General features: G+C 51.6%; 10 protein-coding genes across 10 annotated transcripts; 7 read left to right on the top strand and 3 right to left on the bottom strand.

The window, feature by feature from the left end:
* Window positions 1–104: 104 nt before the first annotated feature.
* SAICODRAFT_65290 (DUF155-domain-containing protein) lies at window positions 105–1693 on the bottom strand (the record flags this gene model as incomplete). Its single annotated transcript, XM_019170135.1, has 8 exons — window positions 1563–1693; window positions 1224–1504; window positions 931–1167; window positions 857–880; window positions 547–806; window positions 322–494; window positions 187–268; window positions 105–133 (listed from the first exon to the last, which is right to left on the bottom strand). The coding sequence occupies exons 1-8, from the start codon at window positions 1668–1670 to the stop codon at window positions 105–107; spliced, it is 1194 nt and encodes a 397-aa protein (XP_019024779.1). The 5' UTR covers window positions 1671–1693.
* A 110-nt stretch (window positions 1694–1803) lies between these two features.
* SAICODRAFT_91510 (CTP synthase) lies at window positions 1804–3736 on the top strand. The gene is made up of 4 exons (XM_019171756.1): window positions 1804–1862; window positions 1913–1945; window positions 2003–2110; window positions 2167–3736. The coding sequence occupies exons 1-4, from the start codon at window positions 1838–1840 to the stop codon at window positions 3717–3719; spliced, it is 1719 nt and encodes a 572-aa protein (XP_019024778.1). The 5' UTR covers window positions 1804–1837; the 3' UTR covers window positions 3720–3736.
* Window positions 3737–3991: 255 nt separating this feature from the next.
* SAICODRAFT_24887 (uncharacterized protein) lies at window positions 3992–4546 on the top strand (the record flags this gene model as incomplete). The annotated part of the gene is made up of 1 exon (XM_019166810.1): window positions 3992–4546. The coding sequence occupies one exon, from the start codon at window positions 3992–3994 to the stop codon at window positions 4544–4546; it is 555 nt and encodes a 184-aa protein (XP_019024777.1).
* Window positions 4547–5344: 798 nt separating this feature from the next.
* Window positions 5345–6167, top strand: SAICODRAFT_65288 (Cu,Zn superoxide dismutase-like protein; the record flags this gene model as incomplete). Its single annotated transcript, XM_019170134.1, has 3 exons — window positions 5345–5386; window positions 5452–5635; window positions 5689–6167. 3 exons carry the CDS (start codon window positions 5345–5347, stop codon window positions 6129–6131), a joined length of 669 nt encoding a protein of 222 aa, XP_019024776.1. The 3' UTR covers window positions 6132–6167.
* A 3478-nt stretch (window positions 6168–9645) lies between these two features.
* On the top strand, window positions 9646–12140 carry SAICODRAFT_70801 (uncharacterized protein; the record flags this gene model as incomplete). The annotated part of the gene is made up of 3 exons (XM_019170616.1): window positions 9646–10347; window positions 10405–10699; window positions 10792–12140. The coding sequence occupies exons 1-3, from the start codon at window positions 10006–10008 to the stop codon at window positions 12138–12140; spliced, it is 1986 nt and encodes a 661-aa protein (XP_019024775.1). The 5' UTR covers window positions 9646–10005.
* Window positions 12141–12166: 26 nt separating this feature from the next.
* Window positions 12167–13663, bottom strand: SAICODRAFT_222906 (Zinc/iron permease). The gene is made up of 5 exons (XM_019166548.1): window positions 13530–13663; window positions 13463–13479; window positions 13322–13404; window positions 12652–13275; window positions 12167–12591 (listed from the first exon to the last, which is right to left on the bottom strand). Exons 1-5 carry the CDS (start codon window positions 13557–13559, stop codon window positions 12194–12196), a joined length of 1152 nt encoding a protein of 383 aa, XP_019024774.1. The 5' UTR covers window positions 13560–13663; the 3' UTR covers window positions 12167–12193.
* Window positions 13664–13900: 237 nt separating this feature from the next.
* Window positions 13901–15057, top strand: SAICODRAFT_55786 (acyl-CoA N-acyltransferase; the record flags this gene model as incomplete). The annotated part of the gene is made up of 2 exons (XM_019169398.1): window positions 13901–13984; window positions 14041–15057. Coding segments are annotated over 2 exons (1101 nt in total), but the record flags the coding sequence as incomplete, so codon positions are not given.
* Window positions 14999–16978, bottom strand: SAICODRAFT_30009 (uncharacterized protein). Its single transcript, XM_019167562.1, has one exon. It carries the CDS (start codon window positions 16947–16949, stop codon window positions 15153–15155), a length of 1797 nt encoding a protein of 598 aa, XP_019024772.1. The 5' UTR covers window positions 16950–16978; the 3' UTR covers window positions 14999–15152.
* Window positions 16979–17698: 720 nt separating this feature from the next.
* On the top strand, window positions 17699–19624 carry SAICODRAFT_55784 (sulfate permease; the record flags this gene model as incomplete). Its single annotated transcript, XM_019169397.1, has 2 exons — window positions 17699–19213; window positions 19256–19624. Coding segments are annotated over 2 exons (1884 nt in total), but the record flags the coding sequence as incomplete, so codon positions are not given.
* A 1086-nt stretch (window positions 19625–20710) lies between these two features.
* Window positions 20711–22785, top strand: SAICODRAFT_79262 (mitochondrial carrier). The gene is made up of 5 exons (XM_019171147.1): window positions 20711–20834; window positions 20884–21058; window positions 21113–21144; window positions 21218–21840; window positions 21890–22785. The coding sequence occupies exons 1-5, from the start codon at window positions 20741–20743 to the stop codon at window positions 22700–22702; spliced, it is 1737 nt and encodes a 578-aa protein (XP_019024770.1). The 5' UTR covers window positions 20711–20740; the 3' UTR covers window positions 22703–22785.
* The last annotated feature ends 709 nt before the right edge of the window (window positions 22786–23494 follow it).

Raw genomic sequence — 23494 nt, 5'->3', positions numbered from 1 at the left:
CCGGAATGAAAAACTCAATTGCAATGCTGTCATGTTCCATAGCATCTACTGCGAAAACCCCAATGTCAATATAACGCCTTTTTCCTTGCAATTGAGCCTCATACTTATCCAGCAGCGAAAATATCGATAATAACTGTCGTCATGTCAGCTTCTTTTTCTGCGATTTGACAGCAGGGCACAACGTACTGTTAATGACTGCAATCACAATCTCTGCGGCAATCAGGATAATGACGATCCACTCCAGCCATTCACCGTGCGAGTGAGTTAACTATGAGAAGGTTAACGTTCAGAACGACAACAGACGACAAGTCCTCCTCATACCTGTTCCTTGAGCATGGACAATAGATCAGAGATAACTTCCACACGCTGATTAAGCAACGAAACTCTCTGGTTGATTTCCAAATATGAACGTGCCGCTTGGTAAATCGGCTCGAGTTGAGGTTCGGCCCAGAACAATTCTGGGCTATCCAACACCGAACCCTGCAGATTGATATCTAGAATGGCCGGTGAGCTGCGATACGGACCACGTAGGTATGGAGCACGTACTAATACGTAGAATGAAAAGTTCTCCCACGCTCTTCATGATGTCCTTTCTCGACATAGCCACTTTACCACTTTCTGCGATATCCTGTGGGATATCTTTCGTGACTTCAATCGTATTGTCGACCAATTCTTCGAATAACGAGATCTTGACTGACTGTGCGATCGCATGTGAGATCGATAACTTGACCATGTAGTTCCGGCCATCCTTTAGCGTGATGAAGTCATTGTAAATACGTGATTGATAGCCAGCGACGTAGTAGTTACTGAATGCAACTGTCAGCTATATGCGTGTACGCAATTCGGAAATACGTACAACTCCTCGATCTCCACATCGTCAGCAGCTATATCGTCAGTCAGCATGTGAAAACAACCGCTTCCGACAGATACGCACCAAGCTTCTCAATCTCAAACTTTCCGATGTCCTTCAGAAACCTTCTTTCCTCTTGTTCAGTCATTCCCCAGATAACCGTCACACCATAATCAAACAAGAAAACCTCGCTGTATATTGGCAAAGAAGGGTGGTTGTAGCCTTCTTGTGCTTCTGAGAACTCTGATAGACCTAACAGGTCACCAGTGCGTGGCTGGGAGGAGTCTCTGCCTGTGTAAGAATACGTGCTGTACACGCTGCATACATCCACTGTCAGCAACTAATTTGGTGTAAGGTGGATCAGGCTGCATACCATTCATCAAACTTCTTGGGCAGCGTATGACAAGTGTCTTTTCTGCTTTGCAAAAACTTGACCAGATCGTCCATTCTGTATCCACTTGCTGTACAGTATGCTGTCACTCGAGGCAGCTTAGCACGCTCGGCCTTCCCTAGTCGCTCCGCATCACGTCGAGCCGTGGTATCGGTGATCTGCGTGAGTTGCGAGTAAACGTCGCGACCAGACTCTGTTTCACGAGCATCCCGGACATTCTCTTCCGGCAGGAGTGTGAGCTTTTGGGTAGTTTTGGTGGTACGCTGTCACGGTGGTTAGCAAGGCATGGCTTCATGGATCCTCAGCGGCGGCAGAGCATACCTGCGGGCCAGCCTTGAATGCAGCGGCGGGGGCGGATCCCAGCGACGAGGGCAGCAGCTGGAGGTTGTTTGGCTGGTTGGGCTTCCTCTTCCCTACGATGGCAGACATCGCGACGTTGCAGGCAATCTGGTGTATCGATGGTACCTGAATGTGCTCGACGTGCAAGCGAGCCCTGGCGGTTGCTGCCGGTGCCTGGTGCGATAGCGAAAAAGGCAGCAGTACAGAAGAGAAGAGGGCGACTGACCGAGGACGACGCTCGCGACCATTCACCCAGAATGAAGTACGTTATTGTTTCCGGAGGTATGTCGTCGACCTCGGATCAGACAATCTTCTTACTTACCCGTTTCCAGGTGTGATTAGTGGGATCGGAAAGGGTGTCATCGGTACGGCCTCGAAGCATACATTCGCCATGGTGGACGCGTTGCTGACTGTTGCTTAAGCCTCTTCGACCGGTTTGTTGCTCAAGACTCTCGGCTTGAAGGTCACTGCCATCAAGATCGACCCGTACCTCAACATTGATGCGGGAACCATGTCCCCTTTGGAGCACGGTGCGTGTTTTTCTGCTCGCGTGTATAAAAGCGCAGAACTGACGGCATATATCCAGGTGAGGTCTTCGTCCTCAACGATGGTGGTGAGGCCGATTTGGACTTGGGTAACTACGAGCGTTACTTGAACGTCACCCTGACACGTGACAACAACATTACCACCGGAAAGGTCTACTCTCAAGTCATCGAGAGGGAGCGCAAGGGTGACTACCTCGGCAAGACTGTTCAGGTCGTTCCTCACTTGACCAACGCTGTGCAGGACTGGATCGAGCGTGTTGCGCGTGTTCCGGTTGACGAGACCGGAGAGGAGCCCGATGTCTGTATCATCGAGCTTGGTGGTACCGTTGGTGACATTGAGTCCGCTCCTTTCGTCGAGGCGCTCCGTCAATTCCAGTTCCGCGTCGGTCACGACAACTTCGCCCTCATTCACGTGTCTCTCGTTCCTGTCATTGGTGGTGAGCAGAAGACGAAGCCTACTCAGGCTGCCATCCGTGACTTGCGTGGTTTGGGTTTGACTCCTGACCTTATCGCTTGTCGATGCCCCAAGCCTCTCGAGGATGGTGCACGGGAAAAGATCGCTATGTTCTGCCACGTCGGTACCGACCAGGTCGTCGCTGTTCACGATGTCGCCTCCCTCTACCACGTTCCCCTCGTCCTCGAGCAGCAAAGATTGATCAAATATTTCACTCAGAGACTGAAGCTCAACGACATCAAGATTACAGAGAAGCAGATTGCCAAGGGCAAGAGTCTTTGGGGACGTTGGAAGCAGTTAACTACAGGCCACGACCGTCTGTTCGAGACCGTTACTATCGCCCTCGTCGGAAAGTACATCGACCTCCACGATTCATACACTTCAGTCGTCAAGTCTTTGGAGCACGCCGCGTTGAGATGTAACAGGAAGTTGGAGATTTTGTGGGTGGATGCATCGGATTTGGAGCCAGCAAGGAGCACGTCCTCTCCTGTTCAATATCACAAGGCCTGGCACGCAGTCTGTCAAGCGGATGGTATCATGGTTCCCGGAGGATTCGGTACTCGCGGAACTGAGGGTATGATCGCGGCCGCAAAGTGGGCTCGTGAGAACCAGATTCCTTATCTCGGCGTCTGTTTGGGTATGCAGATGGCTGTTGTTGAGTTCGCACGAAACGTCTGCGGTCTGTCAGACGCCAACTCTTCCGAATTGGACGAGAACACCACCAACCCCCTCGTTATCTACATGCCTGAAATCTCCAAGACGCACCTCGGTGGAACTATGCGTCTCGGTCTTCGTCCCACGAACTTCCAGCCAGGAACCGAATGGTCAAAGATCCGCCAACTGTACGGCAATGCCGACTCTGTGCACGAGCGTCATCGTCACCGTTACGAAGTCAACCCAGACTACGTGGAGCGCGTGGAGGCCGCTGGTTTGTCGTTTGTAGGTAAGGATGAGTTGAACGAGCGTATGGAGATTGTGGAGATCAAGGACCACCCATACTACGTGGGTTGCCAGTACCACCCCGAGTGGCTCTCACGACCATTGGAGCCTAGTCCGCCTTACTTGGGTCTCGTCGCGGCTGCTTCGAAGTGTTTGCCGGAGATCCTTGGTCATGCTCCGGCTGTCAACGGCAACGAATAGACTATAAATATATGTAGGTTTTCAGGATATTGCACTCATTTAGCGTTTTCCTTTTTCTTCTTACTTAAGGCCTACGATAGGTTGGCAAACCGCAATACACACATCACTTAATAATTCAAGACTTCCCTCTGCATTTGGCGGTTAGGTATCTTCGTTACATCCATGCACGTGAATGGTGCCTGATTCACGCCGAAAAAGTCTGGAGACCGTACGAAACGACACTCCACCAGACGAAAGACTCGAGCATTTATCGCGGAGCAACACTTCCAAGAATGAAACCCAGCAGTGACAAGTCCGTATCTTTTGCGCCCGTGAAGCAATCAGTGAAGCGCAGCAGCACAGCTGACGAGGATGTGGCGACCCCAGCTCGTGCGAAACGACCAAGAAACGTTGCAGAGCCCGAAACTCCGGCCGATAGCGATGACGAGTTCGCTGATGCACGAGCAACGCCGTTTGCTTCCCGTACACCTGCAATGACAAGAACTCCTGCTTCGCGATTGAGGAAATCTACTTTGCCTGCGGTTAACGATACGCCTGTCCTCAAGAACAGCGGTCATGTCAAGTTTGGTGACGACGATGTGATTGGAGGCTCAGATGAGGATTTCGCCACCGCCGACGAAGCTGACTTGCCAGTAAAGCAAGTCGCCAGTGAGCAGGATGAGGAATCCGAGGAGGAGAGTGATAGCGGCGACGAAGCTCCCGAAGCTGTTTCGATGTCTACGGGTCGAACGGAGGCAATTGAAAAGGAGCGTGAGGCACAAGAAGCAGCCAAGCTGTATGTATGCGGATCAAGTTATTTGAAAATTGGGCTAATGTTGTACACATAGGCTTGAACAGCGGAATAAGGATAAACGCAGACAACGTGACCTTAAGGCAAAGGAGCAGAAGGAGGCAGCCAAGCAACGCAAGCTTGCTGCCCTTATCGCTGCTGCTTCCAAGGCTGAGGAAGAAGCTGAGGAGGAAGAAGACGAGGAAGAAGGTGCTGCTTTGCCAGATCTCTTGCCCGACGACGTCCTGGAGGCTGCGGCGGCAGCACCAGCTCGCATACACAAGCGCCTGGCAGATTTTGACGACGATTTCGAGGGCGAGTTTGACGCTCCTTCGGGTTCGAAATCGACATCCCAGAAGCAAAGAAAGAAGAAGTTCAAGAGTGGTGCGATCGCAGTGAAAGTGTTGGAGAAGCAGAACAAGGGCTTGCCGCCCGTAAAAGCAAAGAAGTTATCAAACATGAGGGATCAGCTGTTGCAGAGGAATGGTGAGAGGAAGGCATACAGAAAGGGATTCAAATTATAGGCGCTGTCGGACCGTTTACTCGGAGACTTTATTCGACCTGCAGCCGTTCTGCTATGCGTTTAGATGAAGGCAGTTGCAGGGCTCAATGATAACCGGTCATGGTCGATTTGACGATTATGCTGATTTCTACCATAATCTTCGTAGTGATTCATAAACATATCCGTACATCTCCTTCATCCACGTACGTGATTTATCAGCCATGCACGTACATGCGCGGGACCCCACGGTACAGTCATCGATTACGAGGAAACCATTCCTCCGCATTCCACCGGCCTCCTCGGCGACTTAACCAGCAAGCAATCCTCCGCCAGGGTACCTAAAACACCTGCATTATGACGAACTCCTTTCAAACAGAATATGCCGTGACCATGAAGGTAGCGATAGCCGTAGATCGGCTGCGTTTGATTTCGGAGCCTTCTTGCTAATACCGCCGTTGCAGTGCCAGGCATGCGCCGACTCCATCTCAGAGGCTCTCAAGAAGGTCCCGGGTGTCGAGAGATTTGATATCAACTTGAACGACAAGTCAGTCTTTGTTGAAGGAACAGCTCCACCATCACAGATCTCAAGAGCAATGCGCGACACCGGGAAGGATGTTATTCTGAGAGGAACCGGTTCTGCTGAGGGTGTGTTACTTCCAAAATGTCGCATTACGATCATCTGCTTATCGGTATGACAGGAGCGGCTGTGTGTATTCTCGATATGTGTGCGCAAGAACATGGGCGACAAGACATCCGCGGACTTGTCCGTCTCGTGCAAGTGAATCTCCAAACCTGTTTCATCGAGACCTCCGTAACGGCCTTTGAGCCAGGAATTTACCAGGTTGCTGTCCGACAGTCCGGTAACCTTTCGGAAGGCGTTGCATCTACGGGTAAGGTGCTTCACGCGATCGGCGAGATCAACATTGGTCCAAAGGGTTGGGGCGAGTTGGTGACTGAGAGTGAGCAGATCAAGGTTCAAGATATCATTGGGAGGAGTATTACGGTCGGGGACAAGGTCGCAGGGGTCATTGCGAGGTCCGCTGGAGTATGGGAGAATCAGAAGGTTGTGTGTGCTTGCAGTGGCAGGACTATCTGGCAGGAGCATGCAGATGCGATACGACAGGCGGGATCTGTACTGTAGAAATACCCAATGATACAGCGATATCGGTATACTGTGTTTCACACTCTCGCGATTGTGTGGTAAGGACGATGCTATATGCCGAGAATTCCTACGGTGTACATCTATCTACCTGCACGCGCACGGCCGCGGGTCCAAATACTTACTGCTGTGTGCAAAATTCTTGACGCGCATCATTTTACCGCATATTCGTGCAGGACACGACGAATCCACCAAACACGCCGCCAAACCTTGAAAATGCCTCCAAGGAAGCTGAAAGGAGCTGCTAAGGCTTCGTATAAGCGCAGGGCATCGTCTCGTACCCCCAAACCGCCCTCCCGTCTCCTCGAAGATGCAGCCTCACCACCACCTACAAATACAGTCCGGAGGGAAAAACGGCCTAAGACAGTCATCGAACTCGAAGACGAAGACGCACCGGTTGATACTATCAGCAGATTCGACGACTTCCAGGTCTTCGTTCTCGTCACTAGGCAAAAGAACCACAGGTATCCTCAAGCACACTGGACGGTCAATCCAGTCAAGTCTTGGGCCGACCAAGAGCAGCTTTTGATCGATGTCGCCCTCGAGGAGCTCCGTCATGATCATATGGTTGTCGAAGGCGTCAACAAATACTCCCTGAAGCCCAATATCAGCTGGAAAGTCTGCCGTGGAAGGAGCCGGGATGCACCATGGTGCAGACTACGAACGGAGGACAACTGGGAAGGCTTCATTGATGCCGTCCACACTGAGCGCAACACACCCAAGGTCAAATGGTCAGCTTTTATCCTAATCGAAACACACTACGACCCTACAAGGGCTGCTTCTCAATTCGAGTTCGACCAGCAAACCCCGTTGCACCCCTCTCAGACTCAGTCCAGGGCCCGAAAGCCTCTCATCCCTCGACCTAGGCACAGTGCTACCAACACTGCTCTCCAGGGCATTTCGAATGAACTTGTGAATGATCCTCAACGCTACAAAAGGATCCTTGCTGTTCAGACCCTACAGGCTAAGCACAAATGCGCCAAGCACCACCAGCAGTACTGCTATGTTCATCCTTTTTCTGGCTATCATCGATACATATCCAATGATCTCCTCAATCTATGGTCTAAGTACTTGGTCGCGAAAGAACATGGGGTTACCGTTGAGGATCCACCCATCCATGATCCCCTTTTCGCTGAGTTGCTCAAACCATACAAGTCGACAGATCAGTCGGAAACACCTGAAAGCAGGCACTCTTCGTCCGGTATGCCTCAACTACCTACACCAGTGACTGCGCCTCGATTCGATCTACTGCCGCTACCTCCCTCAAGTCAGCCTACTCCGACCCCTACCCCAACAACCATTGACACGCAAATGCTCAGGGGCTCGAGCCCTCTTCAAGGGCCGGCTGCTGATGATTTGGACGGGTTTCTAGCCTATGTCAAGACCAAAGTTCCGGAATACATCGACTTTGATTGCCAGACGGTTCGAGATGCAATTATCGACAATGGAGTAGTGCTAGACGATCTCAAGAACATCGATCCGAATGGCCTACCGCCTGTGAAGCATGGATGGGTGAGGATTATGCGCAAATGGTGGCCGGTTTGGAAAGGTATCCAGCGGGAGCAGCAATCGAAGCCTAGGGGTCCCCTAGGCCTCAAGGAGACACCCTCCGAGGTCTACGAAAGCCAGGAGTTTGACGAAAGCTTTGATTTATAGTTATCTCTGTCGTACTGTACTGCTTTTCAATCCACAATGCTTGATTCTTTTGCAAACCTGTACTCGAGCACGAAACGACGTTGTCAAGAATTATGCACGCTAAGGCAGGGCATGCTGTTTTGTCAAGGTTTGTGCACGCTAACGCAGGTATTGAGCGTGCATAATCCTTGACAAAACATCATGCCCTGCCTTAGCGTGCATAATTCTTGTCTCAGAGGAACGTAATCTAGTGAGCTACACTCGCATGCTACGTAGGTGGGGCAGTTCCCGGCCATTTTGTTAGGGAAAGGACCCGTGAGAACGGCAAGTACGTGAATAATGAACGAAATGTTCCTTTGATTCATGAAAATACTGAGAAGAACTAATGAATGATAGCTACACCCGCTCAGCCGCTCGAGCGGCCATTTCACGGTTGTTATCAACATATTGGCGCAAATCCATGCCGGTCAGCGCATAACCACAGCCCGTGTACAAACTGCAGATCTTTTCGAGATCTGTATTGATATAGTCGATCGCTTTGCGAATAAATGAGGCAGGGTCGAGACGGGCGTCAGGGTCGTTGTTATTGCGCTTCATCCAGGCCTTCATCATGCTGAAACAGAGCTCAATGGGGTTGAGGTCGGGTGAGTATGGCGGTAAGAACACAATGCGGCAGCCATGTTGGTTCACTAAGAGTTCAGCAACCCTTGGATCATGATGAATTCGACAGTTATCAAGCACAATGACACTGTTTGGACCAGGGAATGGCCCAACGATTGGTAGCAGGTCCTCTTCGATGAATTCGACGAATCGGTCAGCATTGAAGGACCCCTGAAAGATCCGCAGCGCCTTCAAACCTTCAATAGTCAATGCCGGCAGCACACTCCAACGTGTCGAATGTCCAAAGACCCTCTCCTGGATTGCGCGGACGCCTGTTGGTGAGTATCCAAATTTTCGTGAACCCGTGCGCTCATCCACGGCTGATTCGTCGAGAAATACGAGCTGCTCTTGAGTATAGTCAGCCATTTCAATGGCATGGTTTGCGCGTAAGATAGGGTTGCGCTGGGCTGCCCGTAAGGTCAAAACCTTACGGGTATATCCAATCTTTTGCAGGTAGCGGGTGACATGGTAGCGTGATAGAGATGTAGCGAATTGATCATTGAGGAACTCAGCACAGTCGTCCTGATACAGGGTAGGGTTTTTGTCGTACAAGTACTTGATTTGCTGCGGTCATTTAGTCATGCCCTTGGTGGTACCCATGAGCAGTAATCGTCCACTTACCGAGCCCAGAAACTCGTCAACAGCCGATTTGCGCCCGCAGGTTGAGTTGCCCTTACGCTCAGTAAGACCTGTCTCCTCGAATCTCTTCACAATTCGGTAAACCGTGCGAGGAGACCTCTCAATGTTGGTCGCTATTTCGTAGACATCCTTCCCAGAAGCATATTGGTTGATTAACTTGTCGTGGTCGACATCGGCACATATCTTCCCAAGCATTTCGACCCTTACTGAGTTTCCTAGACCCTTTTTCGAGCTGTTTGGAGGTGTTTTATGTTACCGTTACAGGGGTCTCGCGCATGTACGAAAATGCGCGTCAAGAATTTTGCACACAGCAGTAAAGTTGCGATGCGCCGAAGTCCAACTAGAGCATGCGTACAGCGTAGGCTCGGCTACCGCTCTACACGCTGAACTGATGCGTAAAGAACCTTAATCCAAAGCTCCCAGTCAATGAGCACTGGCTATGCGGAATGCTCACAAATCCATTACCCAAGCTCACGTGACTTGGCCCTTTCAGTGCACATGCAGAGAGCGTCGTCGTGCTGAAAGGAATGTCCTTCACCAAGTCCGGACATTTTTAGGGGGACGGGGAAAGCCTGAGGCAAAGGGCGGTGATAAAGCGAATAACAAGGATCTATTTGAGTCGTTCTTCACGACTCTTTTGAATGATGATGCTCGGGATACCTTTTCGGATCTCAACAAACCTCGTACACCAGTTCGCGAAGAGGCACGTCCACCTGCTGACAAAAAGTCACGAAGCCGTGATCCATATGCACCAAAGGACGACGAAAGGCACAGTTCTGTGAGGCCAGATGAAAGACAAATTACTCCATATCGAACAAACCCATGGCAAACAGCGCTGAAGGCGGGACCGGTGAGACCGGGTGCTTTCGATCGTTTGGCAAGCCGCCTCTTACCCGAGCGCTCCGGATATGATGAGGAGGAGATGCTTCGGAGGACACAGGAGTCGAAGAGCTTTGCGGGAAGGTTGCGAGACTTGTCAAATGAAAGGCCTCGGAGAACTCAGGAGTCGAGGAGTTTTGTGGGAAGGTGGACGGAGCCGTCAAAGGGGACGCGGATGGAGAAAGTCGCTGAGGAGATGCCTTGGAGGACACAAGAGGAGCCGAGGAGGTTTGCGAAAAGGTTGAGAGAGCCGTCAACGGGGATGCAGGTTGAGAAGGTCGCTGAGAACATGCCTCGACAGAGATATTCTGTGCCCCGAATCGTACCTCAGTATACTCATATTCGGCGGGAGACACGTCCGGATGATCGCGCTGCCGTTAGGAAGGTCGGTCATGGCTCTAATCCGCTTGTATCTCTGCTTATGCTAACCCTTTGTAAGTAGATCTTCCATCGATGCAAGCAGCTCGCGAGGCTTGGGGACTTGAGGGGTTTACAGACTCTTGTAGTAGACACTGTCGACGCCTACGGTATGGCAGCAATCGTTGCTGACATGATTCGTTATATCGTTACCGAGGTCAGCCGTGCGAGGGGCGGCCGTCTGGCTATTGAGGCATTCGAAAAGCTTTCGCCAAAGATCGTCGGAACAGCATTAGAAAGCGAAATCCCATCGGTCTATATTGCCTTGATGCGTTGCGCCGCACGAGACAATACCATCATACCGCAGGATATCTTGAGTGGTCAGTCCTCCCATCTTTACAGATGATAAGATGCTGACGTGCGCTCATAATAGTATCGACCCTGTTTCCCAATGTCTCTTCTGTAATTCTAGAGGAGCATCGCTTACGCGCATTCAATCGGCGGGGATGGCTTAGAGAAGCATATGAAGACTTCCTGAGTATCTTGGAACAAGGATACGCACCGCATATAAGCGTAGCCTGTCAGCTCCTGCAAGCCAGTCACGAAGAAGATCTGCGTCATGATCTGAACAGCGGCACACACTTGGCGCGACTATACCTTCAAATCAGAAGCACCTACCTGTATCCGGGGTTTGAGAGCTTTGAGAGGCATGAAAGGCGGCTTATTCGTGTATTGCTGGCCGCCTCTCGTACAGAATCCCATCTGGACGTAATATGGACGACGCTCCTGTCGCCTTCAGCAGTGAAACCGTTGACTCCGAAGCGTGCGATTCGCTTGTTCCAGTTGGATCTGATAAAAGCTGCTTGTCGTGTGGCAGCTATTTCGACGGCCACCGAGAATGGCAAGATAACACGGTACTTTCAATCTATGGCTACTATCATGGGCATGTTACTTAAGATACAGCGGTCTATCGACAATGATCTCTCGCGAGAAACTGTTATGGAGGCACTCTTTGGCAACCTCCGGATTGGAAATACCACAGCTGCGAGCGATTGTCTCCGTACCCTACGAGAACGCCAGTGGTCATTAAAGAATGTGGAGAAGTCGAGGTTCTTGGCGATGCTACCAGTTCTTGACGGTGTGGATGGCGTGCTACAGAGGACTGCTATCGTCGGCCGCACGGAGCCCTGGTTGAAGCGGGAACACAGAAAATTCATTGACCAACTTAATTTTGCGCCTGTTACAGCAAAGGAATTTGGGGAATACGCACTGTTCTTGGGAAGGTGTGGGTCCTCAGCAGAAATCTGGGACTTGTGGAAACTGGCGGCCGAACGCGGATTGAATTTTAAGCGCGGCGTTGTCTTTGCATTCGTGAAGGCCTTCTTAACAGGCAAAGATTTGGAAAGCGCTTGGACGATTGCCAGGACCGCGCATAGCCTGAGCAAGCATATGTTTTGGCATCTTTGCCAAGGCTTCACCAGTATCGACCATCTGAAGTTTATCATGCCCGATATACTGTCCACTGCTGTACGACTCGGCATCCCTCTCTCCGCAGATGATGTGGGTAGGGGTCTAAATCTGGCCACGCGAAATATCCGGACAACAGGGGACACGAGTCTGACGCCTTTCCTGGACTCCAAAGAACTCTCGAAGATGGGTCTAACCACCGCAGACGGTTGTGTAACCGAGACAGGAAAGCGTAGAGTCTTTCTGGCCATTCGGAGGGCTTACGGCACTGAGATCGCCAATTTCATCGAAAGCGTGACAGCAAAAGCTGATGTCCAGCTAGCATTGGAAAGACTTGATAGATTATGGAGCTAGGTAACCATTGCTCTGCTGTCGTAATTCTCTACGTCAAACAATATCCCAGCAGGTCAATGGCCATGCCCTCCCAGCATCGCTAGGAGGAATGGCAAAGACATCCCACAACAGAAAATCAATGTATCCCGCAGAGAGCCCTCACGGTTTCGTGAAGTATCTGCGTGACCTTCCTTGCCCTCCTCGACATGATGAGTAGGGTCCTGCATAACATGCATCGCTACGTAGAGAAAGGTCCCTCCGCTGAAAATGAGCAAGAATCCAGTCCAAAACTTCATACGCTCTGTCTCAATGTAGCCACCCCCGCCAAGGATATATACGGCGAGCCATGTCATAACAGCACCTACTGGTGCTGCAATAGAAAACATGAAAATCCGCTGTCGGATTTGCCGTTTTGAATAGCCCGAGCTAAGCAGGACAGAGCTGAGTGCGAACGCGGCGGGTGCCTTGTGTACTATATGGTAAGAAGCATTCATTAGTCTACGTCTCGTGATACGTCATCTTGGTTACTTACACATGATGGCAAAGAACACGATTGCCTCGAGAGCTGCGTTGGATGTCGCCGACGATGCGCCCAATGCAATACCATCTGCCGTAGCATGTATGAGCAGGCCAATCATTGTAGACGCACTGCGGCCAGTAGGGCTCTGCGCTCCCTCGTCCTCCTGGTCCGGTCCATTTGTCGTGGGAAGTGCCCGCAAATTCAAGGTATCAACCGCGACATGATATTTGCTCTTCCGGGAGAAGCTCGCCGAGATGTCCTTCGGTAGGCGGTCAACGAGGTACATGAGCATGAAGCCGCAGATCAATGCAATGCCAATGAAGGCATGCGGCGATGATCCGTGATCTTGCTCATCTTCATGCGGCGATGTCTCAGCGTTTGCATCAACTTTTTGCGACGCTGGTGCAGAAAGCTCATTTTCGCTCGGAATGACTTCCGTTTCGCTTCTTGCAATGAGAGCTTGCGACAGGTCTGCGGATGGATCAGTCGACCACAGCGTTGGCTCCAGTCTCTGCGGCAGAGACCATCGTCGAGTATGACCTTTTTCGGTTACCTCTGCGACATGATCTGCTCCAGAAGTGTATAGAGTCTCGATTCCTTCCGGTATAATGATCCCTAGGGAGGAACCAACGAGAACTACTCATCTGTCAGTCACTGTTCACGAGCGCCGCGAAAGACAAACCTCCAGCTCCCAGGGTATGTATAATTTGCGCATTCTCATCTGTTAATGTGAAGAAAAGAGGTAGATTGCCGACGGCTAGGGATCTGTGCACAAACGCCCATTAGAGGGCCGGGTCATACACAATATTGGCGAAGAACGTACGCAACAGTCATGACAACCTAAGATACTGATCAGTGATGGAAACTGAAGGAGAGTGTTGATGACTTACGCATAGTGCAAGCAACGATAGCAGAGCCATCCCGAGTCATTCGTAAACAAAGTCGTATGGGCGTTAATGGGCGTTACTGTGCGTCCGTACGGCCTCCTCACGTGACTGCAATTGTACGGGGAGACGCGCGCCGGCGGAAACTCAATTAAGCACGCGTCGACCAGAACGGCAATTGGAGAAGAAAGCACCTGAACGTCTGCTATACTCACAACCGACCCGTTATGGCCGCTGTTGCAATCGACAATGATGCCTGGGCAACCAGCAGTAATGATATCGATTTCGCTCTAGGTATAGCCCATATTGCTCTCCGTCGAAGACATCACTGATCATGCTGTGCAGTCAGAGCGGAAGATGCATCCAACGTGGCTACTGTCTCCACCTTCCACCCTACATTCACATACCCCGTATTCGGCGATGCTGAGACTATTTATGGATACAAGGGTTTGCGTGTTGATGTACGTTACTGTGTTTCCGTTCGTACCGCACCTCCTCTAATCATATCTTGCGACAGGTTCGTTTCGCAAGCACCGACTTGAAACCATACCTCAAGATTCAATACATAGCGCAAATTGATGCCTCGTTGGGTGTTGAGGTCGATGACATCGAAGAAAAACTCTACGAAGTGATGCCTGAGGGCGATCAGTTCTTCCACGACGAGGAAGACTTCGCTAAGCACGTAGCCGAATCCGCCAAATCGTTCCGTCCTGCCGGTCAACTTCTCGCTACCTACCAAACACAAGGTAAGGAATACCAGATATACTATGCAACGTCGGAGGATGAGACTTTTAGATCTCACCTCGCAAGGATGGAGATGTTCGTGCCGTACTATATCGAAGGCGGCATCATCGTTGATCTGGACGACATCCGATGGAAAGCATACGTCCTCTACGAGCGTTCCACGGAAGGCACCTTCCACTTTGTCGGGTTCTGTACGTGCTATCCATACTACTTCTACGACAATTCAATCGCAGACAACATCCGTATGCGAATCTCTCAATTCCTTGTCCTTCCTCCCTTCCAGAAACGCGGACATGGCGCACATCTTTACGACACCGTCCGCGATCACCTCCTCAATGATCCCCTCGTTCGCGAAGTCACCGTCGAGGATCCCTCTGAAGCTTTCGATGAGTTGAGAGATAGCAGAGATATGGCGCGGTTTGACAGGTTGAAGGTATTCGAGGGTCCGGAATGGAAGGCGCCGGTGGATAGGAAGTTGATCGAAGAAACGAGAGAGGCGCACAAACTTGCACCAAGGCAGTTTCTGAGGTGCATGGAAATGAGCCTCTACAGGAAACTGAACCAGAAGGACAAAGCTGCTGTGAAGGCTTTCCGCTTACAAGTGAAGGCGAGGATCTTCAGACAGAACAAGGATACCCTATCACAGATCGACCGCATGGATAGGCTGGACAAACTCGAGCAGACTTATGCTAACGTAGTCGAGGACTACCAGCGCTTCCTCAAAGCCTCCCGAACGCACGTGCTGGAAGAGGACTCAGGAGCACCCAGCGCCAAGAAAGCAAGGGTATGAATGGAAACACGAGGTACATTACGGATTACATTTTAGCAGTACTAGCAGTGATACCATCGAAACCCAAGTCCCAGCCCAAGTCCCGATTCTCCGCATTAACAAAAACCCTGTTCCTCTCCCCATCTTCTCACATCACCAGCTGAGTCAAAAAGCGCGGCACCGCCGTTCAACTTCTTCTTCCTCGGATTGATTGCCTTCCATGCAGCTTCCAGGCTATCATACGCCTTCTTCTCATCCTCCATATCCAGGTTCTCATTCAACAGGCTCGAATCCGATCTTCGCGTTCGTGATGGTCGTGTAGATGGACGGGTAAGACCTTTATGGTACAGCAATTTGTCGGCGATGTAGTGCAACCAGTGCACGTTTGTCTTGCTGTGGAATTCTGACCATGTTGGTGCGTCGGGGTCTTCTGATCTAGAGAGAACCGTCGCGCGCATGAAGCGGTAGATGTCGTATTGATATTCACCCTTGGCAGTGAAGACCTCTTCGTCTGTCATAGCGTTGTATGCAATAGCACCAATGCTATCATCACACTTCGCCCTCGAAAGGGTATAGTCGATGAGCGTAACCTTTGTCCTGGGTATTGTAACCTTGGCTGGTACAGCATCGTCAACGGTCAACTTCTCCAAAAGCTCCGCAACACCTTCATCTTCGTCCTGCAGCAAGATATTCCCCCAATGCAGATCTCTGTGTTCAAACTCCTTCTCCTTCTCACCCCTTCCCAGAATCTCAGCACAATCCCAAAAGACACCAGCAGCCTGCTGCCACGACTTAAGGGTTGCGTGCTCGAGGTCTGTGCCTCCGTGTGTGAGAGTAATGACAGCAAACATCTGGTCATCAGCAAAGTAAGCCGGTCGCTCGTTCTCTGTGCCGTGTGATTCGGCCCAGGCATCCCATTGCTCGAGAAAACGGGCGGGGTATATGCCCTGGCATACACTGACGCCGCGGAAGGGAACGAAACCTGGGAGAGAGGACATAACAGACGACAGACGAACTTCCTGGATGATGTCGCCGATTGTGCACTGTCCTTCGTCATCCTTGCCAAATGGAATGACCTTCAATACTGTCTTGTCGGTGGTCGCAGAGCCTGACGCTAGGAAGACCTCGGAGAAAGAGGCTTCGCCAAGTTTCGTAAGCACGTTGGAAGCGCAAAGCTCGTCAAGGTAGGTCTCGAATGGCGTGATACATGTAGACGCAGTAAATGTCAATAGGGTATCAAGGGTAATAGGTAATGGTTCCGCGGGTGCCGGTTCTGGTGTCAAAGGGAGCGTGGGAGAAGCGTCGCCAATTGCAGCCGAGACAGGCGCTGGTGGGGTCAAGGTGAGGGAAGCCAGATCGAGATTCAAAGCGTCAATCAGTCCAGCTGTCGGCGGAGGCTGTTCGATCTCCTGCTCAATCTTCATTGGCTTATTGTCGGGTGCTTCATGGCACGTGATGATGATGTTTGTCTTGGTTGAGGGCTGCAGGATCAGCCTTTCTGGCACTCTTCTCCTAGACTTCTTGGGTGAAATGGCGTTATCGTTTTCCTTATCCTCCAAGATCTTCACCCGCGACGATAGGGGCCTGCCGTCTAATGCCGCCAGCGGCAAAGGTTTTCGTGCTGGTGTTGATTGAATGCCTTCCAGTCTCTTCTTCACCGGACTGAGTAGTCTTTTGGCTGCATTCTCAGTGATTCCAACCTTGTCCTTCTTCTCCTTTCGCCTGCGTTCTTTCTTCTCCTTGACATTTGGCGCGTCCTCGGTTCCAGGATCGGATGCGGGAACGGTGTCGATCGTCTCATCCCAGAAGATGTCGGGTTTCGCGATGGATGTGAAGGGTTTTCGTCGGCCGTAAGTCTTGGTGGCGCGTGGTCTGGTAGCAGCTGCTGACCATTCTGATTCGTCTGAGAACATCCCTGTTGTCGGTTGTTGTTGATGGTGTAGTGTTGTATTTCTTGACGAGACCTCACTCGAGCAGACGCGCTTGTTTGTTTTGGTCATGCAGGTGATGCCTAATAGGGCTGTCGCAGAAGCCATGAACTCTGTCAGCGAAGAGGGTCTTCGCATTCAGCCGAGATTGCCGGATTGGGCAGATGTTCCACAAGCTGACCTGCAGCCTTTAATCGCTGGCTTCCCTGAGGATCTTCTCATGGCACAGCTCACGAGCAGTGCGAATGATACCAATCGTTCTGTCTCGAGGGGTGTTCCCTCTGTGTCCACCCTTCCCGATCTTTGAGAAAGGAGTGTTATGTCCGGTCCATATGATCTAGGTACGTTTTCTACGTCTAGAGCTTGGGCACTGCTTATGAAAACTTCCAGGTGTATTCTCCTATTCCTCCTGTGTCTTCAATCCCGATATAACCCCATAAGGTGAGCCTTCACATGTGCCCTATAGACGACGCTGCCCAAGTTACTGTTTCGAGTCCTGATTACGAAGTGAATGATTACAAATGAGGTGGACACCGCGATCACGCACACACACATCAACGCGCATACACACCGGTGGGCTATAGGGCGATCACGCAATTCACGCTAAATGTTCGCATCTCATGTCGGTTGTCGCGATCCTCCGAGAACCCGCCAACGCCTCGCCGCTTAGACGATGCCGTAGGGAAATACTGCCCGAGCCCTCGTACATTCCAACCGACCACCAGCTGTAGTCGATGTCTGCCTTCCATCCCGTCAGATCAGCCAGGGAACATTGGCACTCTCTCCGAGAAGGCGTGAGAGAAGATCCGACCCTACAATGGCTTTCCGCTCAGACCACAGACGCCCTGAAGGCTTTGCCTCATACTGCTCCACGATGGGCAGCTGCACGCTTGCCAATTGTTAAATGGCTTCCGCGGTATGATTACCGGTGGTTGGCTGGTGATCTGATCGCTGGGTTGACTGTCGGTCTCATGCTCGTTCCTCAATCAATCGCATACGCCAACGTTGCCACGATCCCAGTACAGTACGGTCTTTTCTCGTCATATGTTGCCGTCATTCTGTACGCTTTTATCGGTACCTCGAAGGATATCACCATTGGTCCCACGGCTGTCATCTCGCTTTTAACCGCCGAGGTCATCAAGGCCATGGCCGATTCCGGCTACTCTGCTGCAACAATCGCAATGGCTTCGGCGTTCATGGTTGGTGTCTACTCTCTCGGTCTCGGCATGCTGAAACTTGGTATCATTCTCGATTTCTTCCCTGGTGGGATTCTTACCGGTTATACCTCTGGCGCTGCTCTCACCATCGGCGTTCAACAACTTCCAAAGTTGTTTGGTGAATATCATGTCAGGTCAAACAACAAGACAGGTACGGTCTTGCACGACTTTTTTGCAGCACTTCCTGATGCGCACTGGCGCGACATCCTGTTCTCGATTGCATCAATAACTGCATTGGTTTCGTTGCAGTGGGCAGCAAAGGTTTGGGGAAAGAAGAACAAGTTGATTTGGTTTGTCGGAGTTGCGCGAAACACATTTGTCGTCATCATCTTCACTGCAATCTCATACGGCATCAACAAAAACCACAGAGACTCGCCTCGTCTCAGCATCATCAAGTCCGTCCCTTCCGGTCTTTACAGGCCTCAGACCCCCGATCTCTCTCTCCTCGGTCTAGTCGCCGGTCGCTCCATTGCGGTATTCTTTGCCGCTGTCCTCGAACACGTCGCTATCGCCAAGTCATTCGCTCGTCGAGACAAATACCAGATTGATCAGAATCAGGAACTCAACTCCATCGGTCTCGTCAACATCATCGGTGCATTCTTCGGATCCTACGCCGTGACTGGTTCCTTCTCCCGTACGGCTGTCAACAACGCTTCCGGTTCCAAGTCTCCACTGTCTGGTCTCATGTGCGCCGTCGTCGTCATTGTTTCCGTGTGCGCAGTCACCCCGGCATTCTACTACATTCCTAACTCCACCCTCGGCGCCGTCATCTTCATGGCTGTCGTTCAGCTTGTTGCCGGGCCCAAGGTTTGGTACCAGTTGTGGCGAATCTCGTTCTGGGATTTCCTCGGTTCTCAACTCGCTTTCTGGATTACCTTGTTCTACTCTGTCGAGATCGGTATTGCTGTTTCCGTTGGTTACTCCCTTGTCGTTCTTCTCTGGCGCGTCGCTCGTCCTCATTTGAGGCTCTTGGCTGAGGCCGTGGATGATGATGAGGATTGCACTATGCCGCCTATTCCTACGGGTGTCTACGTTGATGCTGACTCGCCTGTGTTCCACACAAAGTCCATTCAGCCTATTCCTGGTGTCATGATCTTCCGTCTTGAGGAGTCTTTCACCTTCCCGAACTCGAGGTACATCAAATCACAGTTGTTGAAGCAGGTCTTCGCATACACGAATGGCGTGGCGAAGGACGCGGACGACAGTAACAGGCTTTGGAGTGATGACTTGGAGGATCGGATTAAGCGTATGAGGGAGCGTGCAGGAACACTCGAGCACGGCGACCGCTTGCCGCGTCTTCGTGCTGTTATTTTCGATTTCTCGGCTGTCAACAATCTGGACTCGACTGGCTTGCAGGCTTTGTTCGATATGAGGAGCGAGTTGGCGGATTATGCTGGTGTCGAGACGTTCGAGTTGCACTTTGTCTCGGTTCATCAGAATGTGTTGCGTGTTTTGGAGTTGGCTGATATTACCGCGCCCATCGACAGACCGGAGAAGGCGCCGCCCAAGGTGCCCAGGCTGGATCTCGATTATCACAATGGAGGGAACGTCGGGTCTGCTATTGTTCGGACGATCTCGCAGGCAACGCATAACCGCACTCGTCAGACCTCGACTCCTGGCGACAACCCTATCCGCAATATGGACCCCGCTCCTTTGCAGGCCGAGGGTCTCAGCCCAATTCAGGTCGTGAATTTTCATCACACGGATAGGCGCTCGCACCACACTTCTCGCTCTGCCTCCGATAGCTCGATCCAGCGTAGGCTCGCTCATTGTGCGTTCCTGGACCCGAGTTATTCCAAGATTCTCATTCATATCAGTATTCCTTCGGCTGTCGAGGCTGTTCGTGCGCGTCTTGCGGCTATTGACGCGGCGGAAACTAAGGCGAACGCCGAGGAATCTGAGGAGGATGAGGATGATGTTCAAGCTAAGGCTATTGAAGCGGGTGAGGTGCCCGGAGAGTCTCCTCCTGGCGCGGGCCAGAAGAGCGTTGGTGGCATGTCAGATGACACCGTTGTCACTGGTGACGACGAGAGACCATGGGTTCCCACCATCGGCGAGGACGGCGTCCGCGCCTTGACCGACCCCAGTCAACAAGTCGGTGAAACGGGACCTTCGCAACCTGATGTGCGGAATCATTCGCAGCAGAACAAGGCTTTGGATAACAACGATTTCTGAGCAGGAGCATGCATAGGCATACGGTTATCATTTATATCATTTTAGGACATCTTGGCGTTTGAAAAAATAGGTTTTTGGTTTCTTGGGATCATATGCATCTTTGGGCATATTTGGAGTTGCAACTGGAGAATTGGAAAGAGTACGATAGGATAGAATGTGAGAGAAAAAGTATACGATACCGGAATTGACATTCATTCATCTACTTATTATCCTGTATTCTAATTGCAATTGCGTGAGGACCACACGCTGGATTCCTTGAACATCACGCGCGCGCCGCTTCGGTCATGGACGGCCCCGCATCGCGCTACACCGATAACCCACCCCAGCTCGGCCCTTTCGCCCAGCCGTCGAAGCATTCAGTCAACAAGCAGCATCAAGATCAAAATGCCGTCGTTGCAAGAGAAAGCTCAGGCAGCTGCTGCGAACGATCCATTGGTGTCTGCTACCTCGGGCGCTGTCGGCTCTGCCATTGCGAACGGTACGCACCCTGCACGGTGTTATACGGTAGCTTGACTAACCCGGCGTAGCTCTCGTCTATCCGCTCGATGTCATTGTCTCTAGGCTACAGACACAGAATGAGAAGGGTACGTTCGTCGATGACCCGGCTGCGTACAGCGGGCTGGTCGACGCGCTTGTTAGGATCTACAAGGAGGAGAGTCTGAGCGCATTCTTTCTCGGACTGAAGGTGGATACGCTGTCTGTGTACGTACGCAAAGCAGTACATCGAGTATTGCAGAACTGATAGCTTGTATGCAGTGTTTCATCGACTTTCTTCTATCACTTTGCTTGTAAGTTCCTTTCCCTGCAAGGGTTACACCCACCCCACCAAGGCTACGGTTATCTGACTCCGCAGTTAAACAGACACATATATGCGCACTAACCGCCTACAATCTCGATCAAAAGTTGTCAGTAAGACTGTGTCCACTCTAGGTCCGGCGGAAGAACTTGCAATCGGAGCAATTGCTGGTATCATCAGCAGATTCTTCACTACCCCCTTGCAGAACGTTGTGAAGCGCAAGCAAACCGTGGCAATCACAAGCCAGATCCGTTCGATTGAGCGCTCGCTGGGTGATCAGCCAGTGCCTACGGCCATGGAGATCTTGAGGGAGATCTATTCTGAGAAGGGAATCACCGGTCTCTGGACTGGATACAGGTCTGCCTGCGTCTTGACGGTCAACCCAAGCATATCGTACTATGCATACGAGGTTCTGAAGTCGTTCGCCATTCCCCAGGATCGCCGCTCGAATCCAACGTCCAAAGAGATCTTCCTATACTCCGCCCTTGCGAAATCCCTTGCCACTGTTCTAACGTACCCCTTGATTCTCACGAAGTCAAGGGCACAAGTATCCAGCTCGAAGAACGCCAATTCTGTGGCCATGATTCGCAAAGTCTTCAAGAGTGAGGGGCTTCAGGGGTTGTATAAGGGCGTGGGACCGCAGGTTCTGAAGGGTTTCTTCCAGCAGGGACTTATGATGATGATCAAGGTAGATAGGACTTGACCACGGGGAAGGCTTGGCTGACAAACCCCTACAGGATCGAGTCGGGTCTTTCATCGTCGCGATTTACCTTCTTTTGCGCCGCGTGCGTGGGCGTAACATCGCCGAAACCGCTCAGAACCTTGCGTCCGAAGCTGCACAGAACAAGTCCGTTCAAGTTGCTCGTCAGAACGCAGAAGCAGTTGCCGCCAAAGCGAAGGAGGCGGGTCAGACTGTCGACCAATATCTCACCAACAGTGGCGCGAAGGATAAGGCTGCAGAGCTTGCGGGTAAGGCGAAGGGCAGCATCGACAGTGCGTACACTAAAGTCGCCGAGGTCGTGCGTGACGCTGATATCCCTTCTAAAGCACTCGAGGTGAAGGAGAATGTTGCGAAAGCATATGCGGACTCTGGTGCCAAGGAGCTTGTGGGCCGCGCCGGTGCCAAAGCGGATGAGATGTTGGCAAAGACTGGCATCAAGGAGCAAGCTGCGTCTCTTCAGGGGGTTGCTGGTACCAGGTGGAAGGAGAGCGGCGCTGGTGAGAAGGTTGGTCAGCTGTTGGAGAACGCGGCCAGGGCTGTCCCGGGGCGTGAGACCACTAATCAGAACGAGGCTTATGAGAATGTCAAGGCTATGGCGGGCGAGCTTGCGGAGAAGACGAAGGGTGCGGCTAGCGGGCTAACCCAACAGGTGGAGCTTCCGAAGGCGGAGAACGTCGGCAAGATTGTGGAGACCGCTAAAGCTGGCGCACAAGGTGTTGCTTCCAAAGCGCAGGACTGTTCGGTTAATGGTGCTGTCGGCGGTTCATCCGCAAAGGAGGTAAGCGGTGTGGAGTGGACTGGTCAGCAGAAGAAGGGATCAGAGGAGTAAGTCTTTCTTTTTGGTAATGGCGCAACGGGCCGGGGTCTTGCAGCGCTTTTTGGACAAACGTGAGCGGATGTACGATATTGAGGAGAAGAGGGAAGAGATGTCTTGTATCATTATAATCAGTTGTATTCAAATCTTCTTGAGGTCTTACTTTCGAAATGTCTTTCGAGCTCGGGCAAGATTCTAAGGTTTTTGGGCGTCCACTATAGCTATCTGAAACAAGGGCCTGATGTCCCGGCCCATACGATGAAGCGCTCAACGAGTAACCTCCAGAGACCCAGAGACGAGTAGACGACGCATACACAACCAGACATCTGAACGGCCCAGCAGCTGCTGAGCTGTTTCTTAATCATCTAGGGATCATCCAAGGAAGAAGGCAGCAGATCAAGGCTATACGCGCAGCAGCTGCTTTGGTCTGGACGCTCAGCCCTTAGTCCCTCATCGTCCTTGCTGTACGACAAGCTATCCGACTTCTGGAAACACTTGGCGCCACACCATAACTTATCGATTCGATCGATATGTCCTCACCACTTGGACGATCGCGCTCGCCTCTTCACCAAGAAGTCGACTTTGAGACGGCGGATACGGCAGCTATTCATGCCAATGCCAACAGAATGGCTGCCGCACTTCGCATCCAGACTGATATCGACACAATCTTTGGCAACCGTCGCCGACAATCTTCGGCGTCGTCCTCGCGCACGGCTTCACTGTTTGATTCACCAGGCGCAGCGGTAACGCCAACGGAAAAGATGACACCACTGCCGTCGCCTATCGTCGGATCACCTTCGTCTACGC

This window comes from Saitoella complicata (assembly GCF_001661265.1).
Source record: "Saitoella complicata NRRL Y-17804 unplaced genomic scaffold SAICOscaffold_9, whole genome shotgun sequence".
Classification (NCBI taxonomy): Eukaryota; Fungi; Ascomycota; class Saitoellomycetes; order Saitoellales; family Saitoellaceae; genus Saitoella; species Saitoella complicata.
This window is presented reverse-complemented; position numbering and strand designations above follow the sequence as displayed.

Bases quoted from the DNA above. Each gene is read 5' to 3' on its own strand.
- SAICODRAFT_79262 (XM_019171147.1), top strand. From the start codon at position 20,741: ATGCCGTCGTTGCAAGAGAAAGCTCAGGCAGCTGCTGCGAACGATCCA. The intron at 21,145-21,217 runs GTAAGTTCCTTT...GCAGTTAAACAG, and splicing joins TTTCTTCTATCACTTTGCTT to ACACATATATGCGCACTAAC. The intron at 21,841-21,889 runs GTAGATAGGACT...AAACCCCTACAG, and splicing joins GACTTATGATGATGATCAAG to GATCGAGTCGGGTCTTTCAT.
- SAICODRAFT_91510 (XM_019171756.1), top strand. From the start codon at position 1,838: ATGAAGTACGTTATTGTTTCCGGAG. The intron at 1,946-2,002 runs GTACGGCCTCGA...CTGTTGCTTAAG, and splicing joins GATCGGAAAGGGTGTCATCG to CCTCTTCGACCGGTTTGTTG. The intron at 2,111-2,166 runs GTGCGTGTTTTT...GCATATATCCAG, and splicing joins CATGTCCCCTTTGGAGCACG to GTGAGGTCTTCGTCCTCAAC.
- SAICODRAFT_30009 (XM_019167562.1), bottom strand. From the start codon at position 16,949: ATGTTCTCAGACGAATCAGAATGGTCAGCAGCTGCTACCAGACCACGC.
- SAICODRAFT_222906 (XM_019166548.1), bottom strand. From the start codon at position 13,559: ATGGCTCTGCTATCGTTGCTTGCACTATGC. The intron at 13,276-13,321 runs GTTTGTCTTTCG...ACAGATGAGTAG, and splicing joins ACATACCCTGGGAGCTGGAG to TTCTCGTTGGTTCCTCCCTA. The intron at 12,592-12,651 runs GTAAGTAACCAA...CTTACCATATAG, and splicing joins CGTGTTCTTTGCCATCATGT to TACACAAGGCACCCGCCGCG.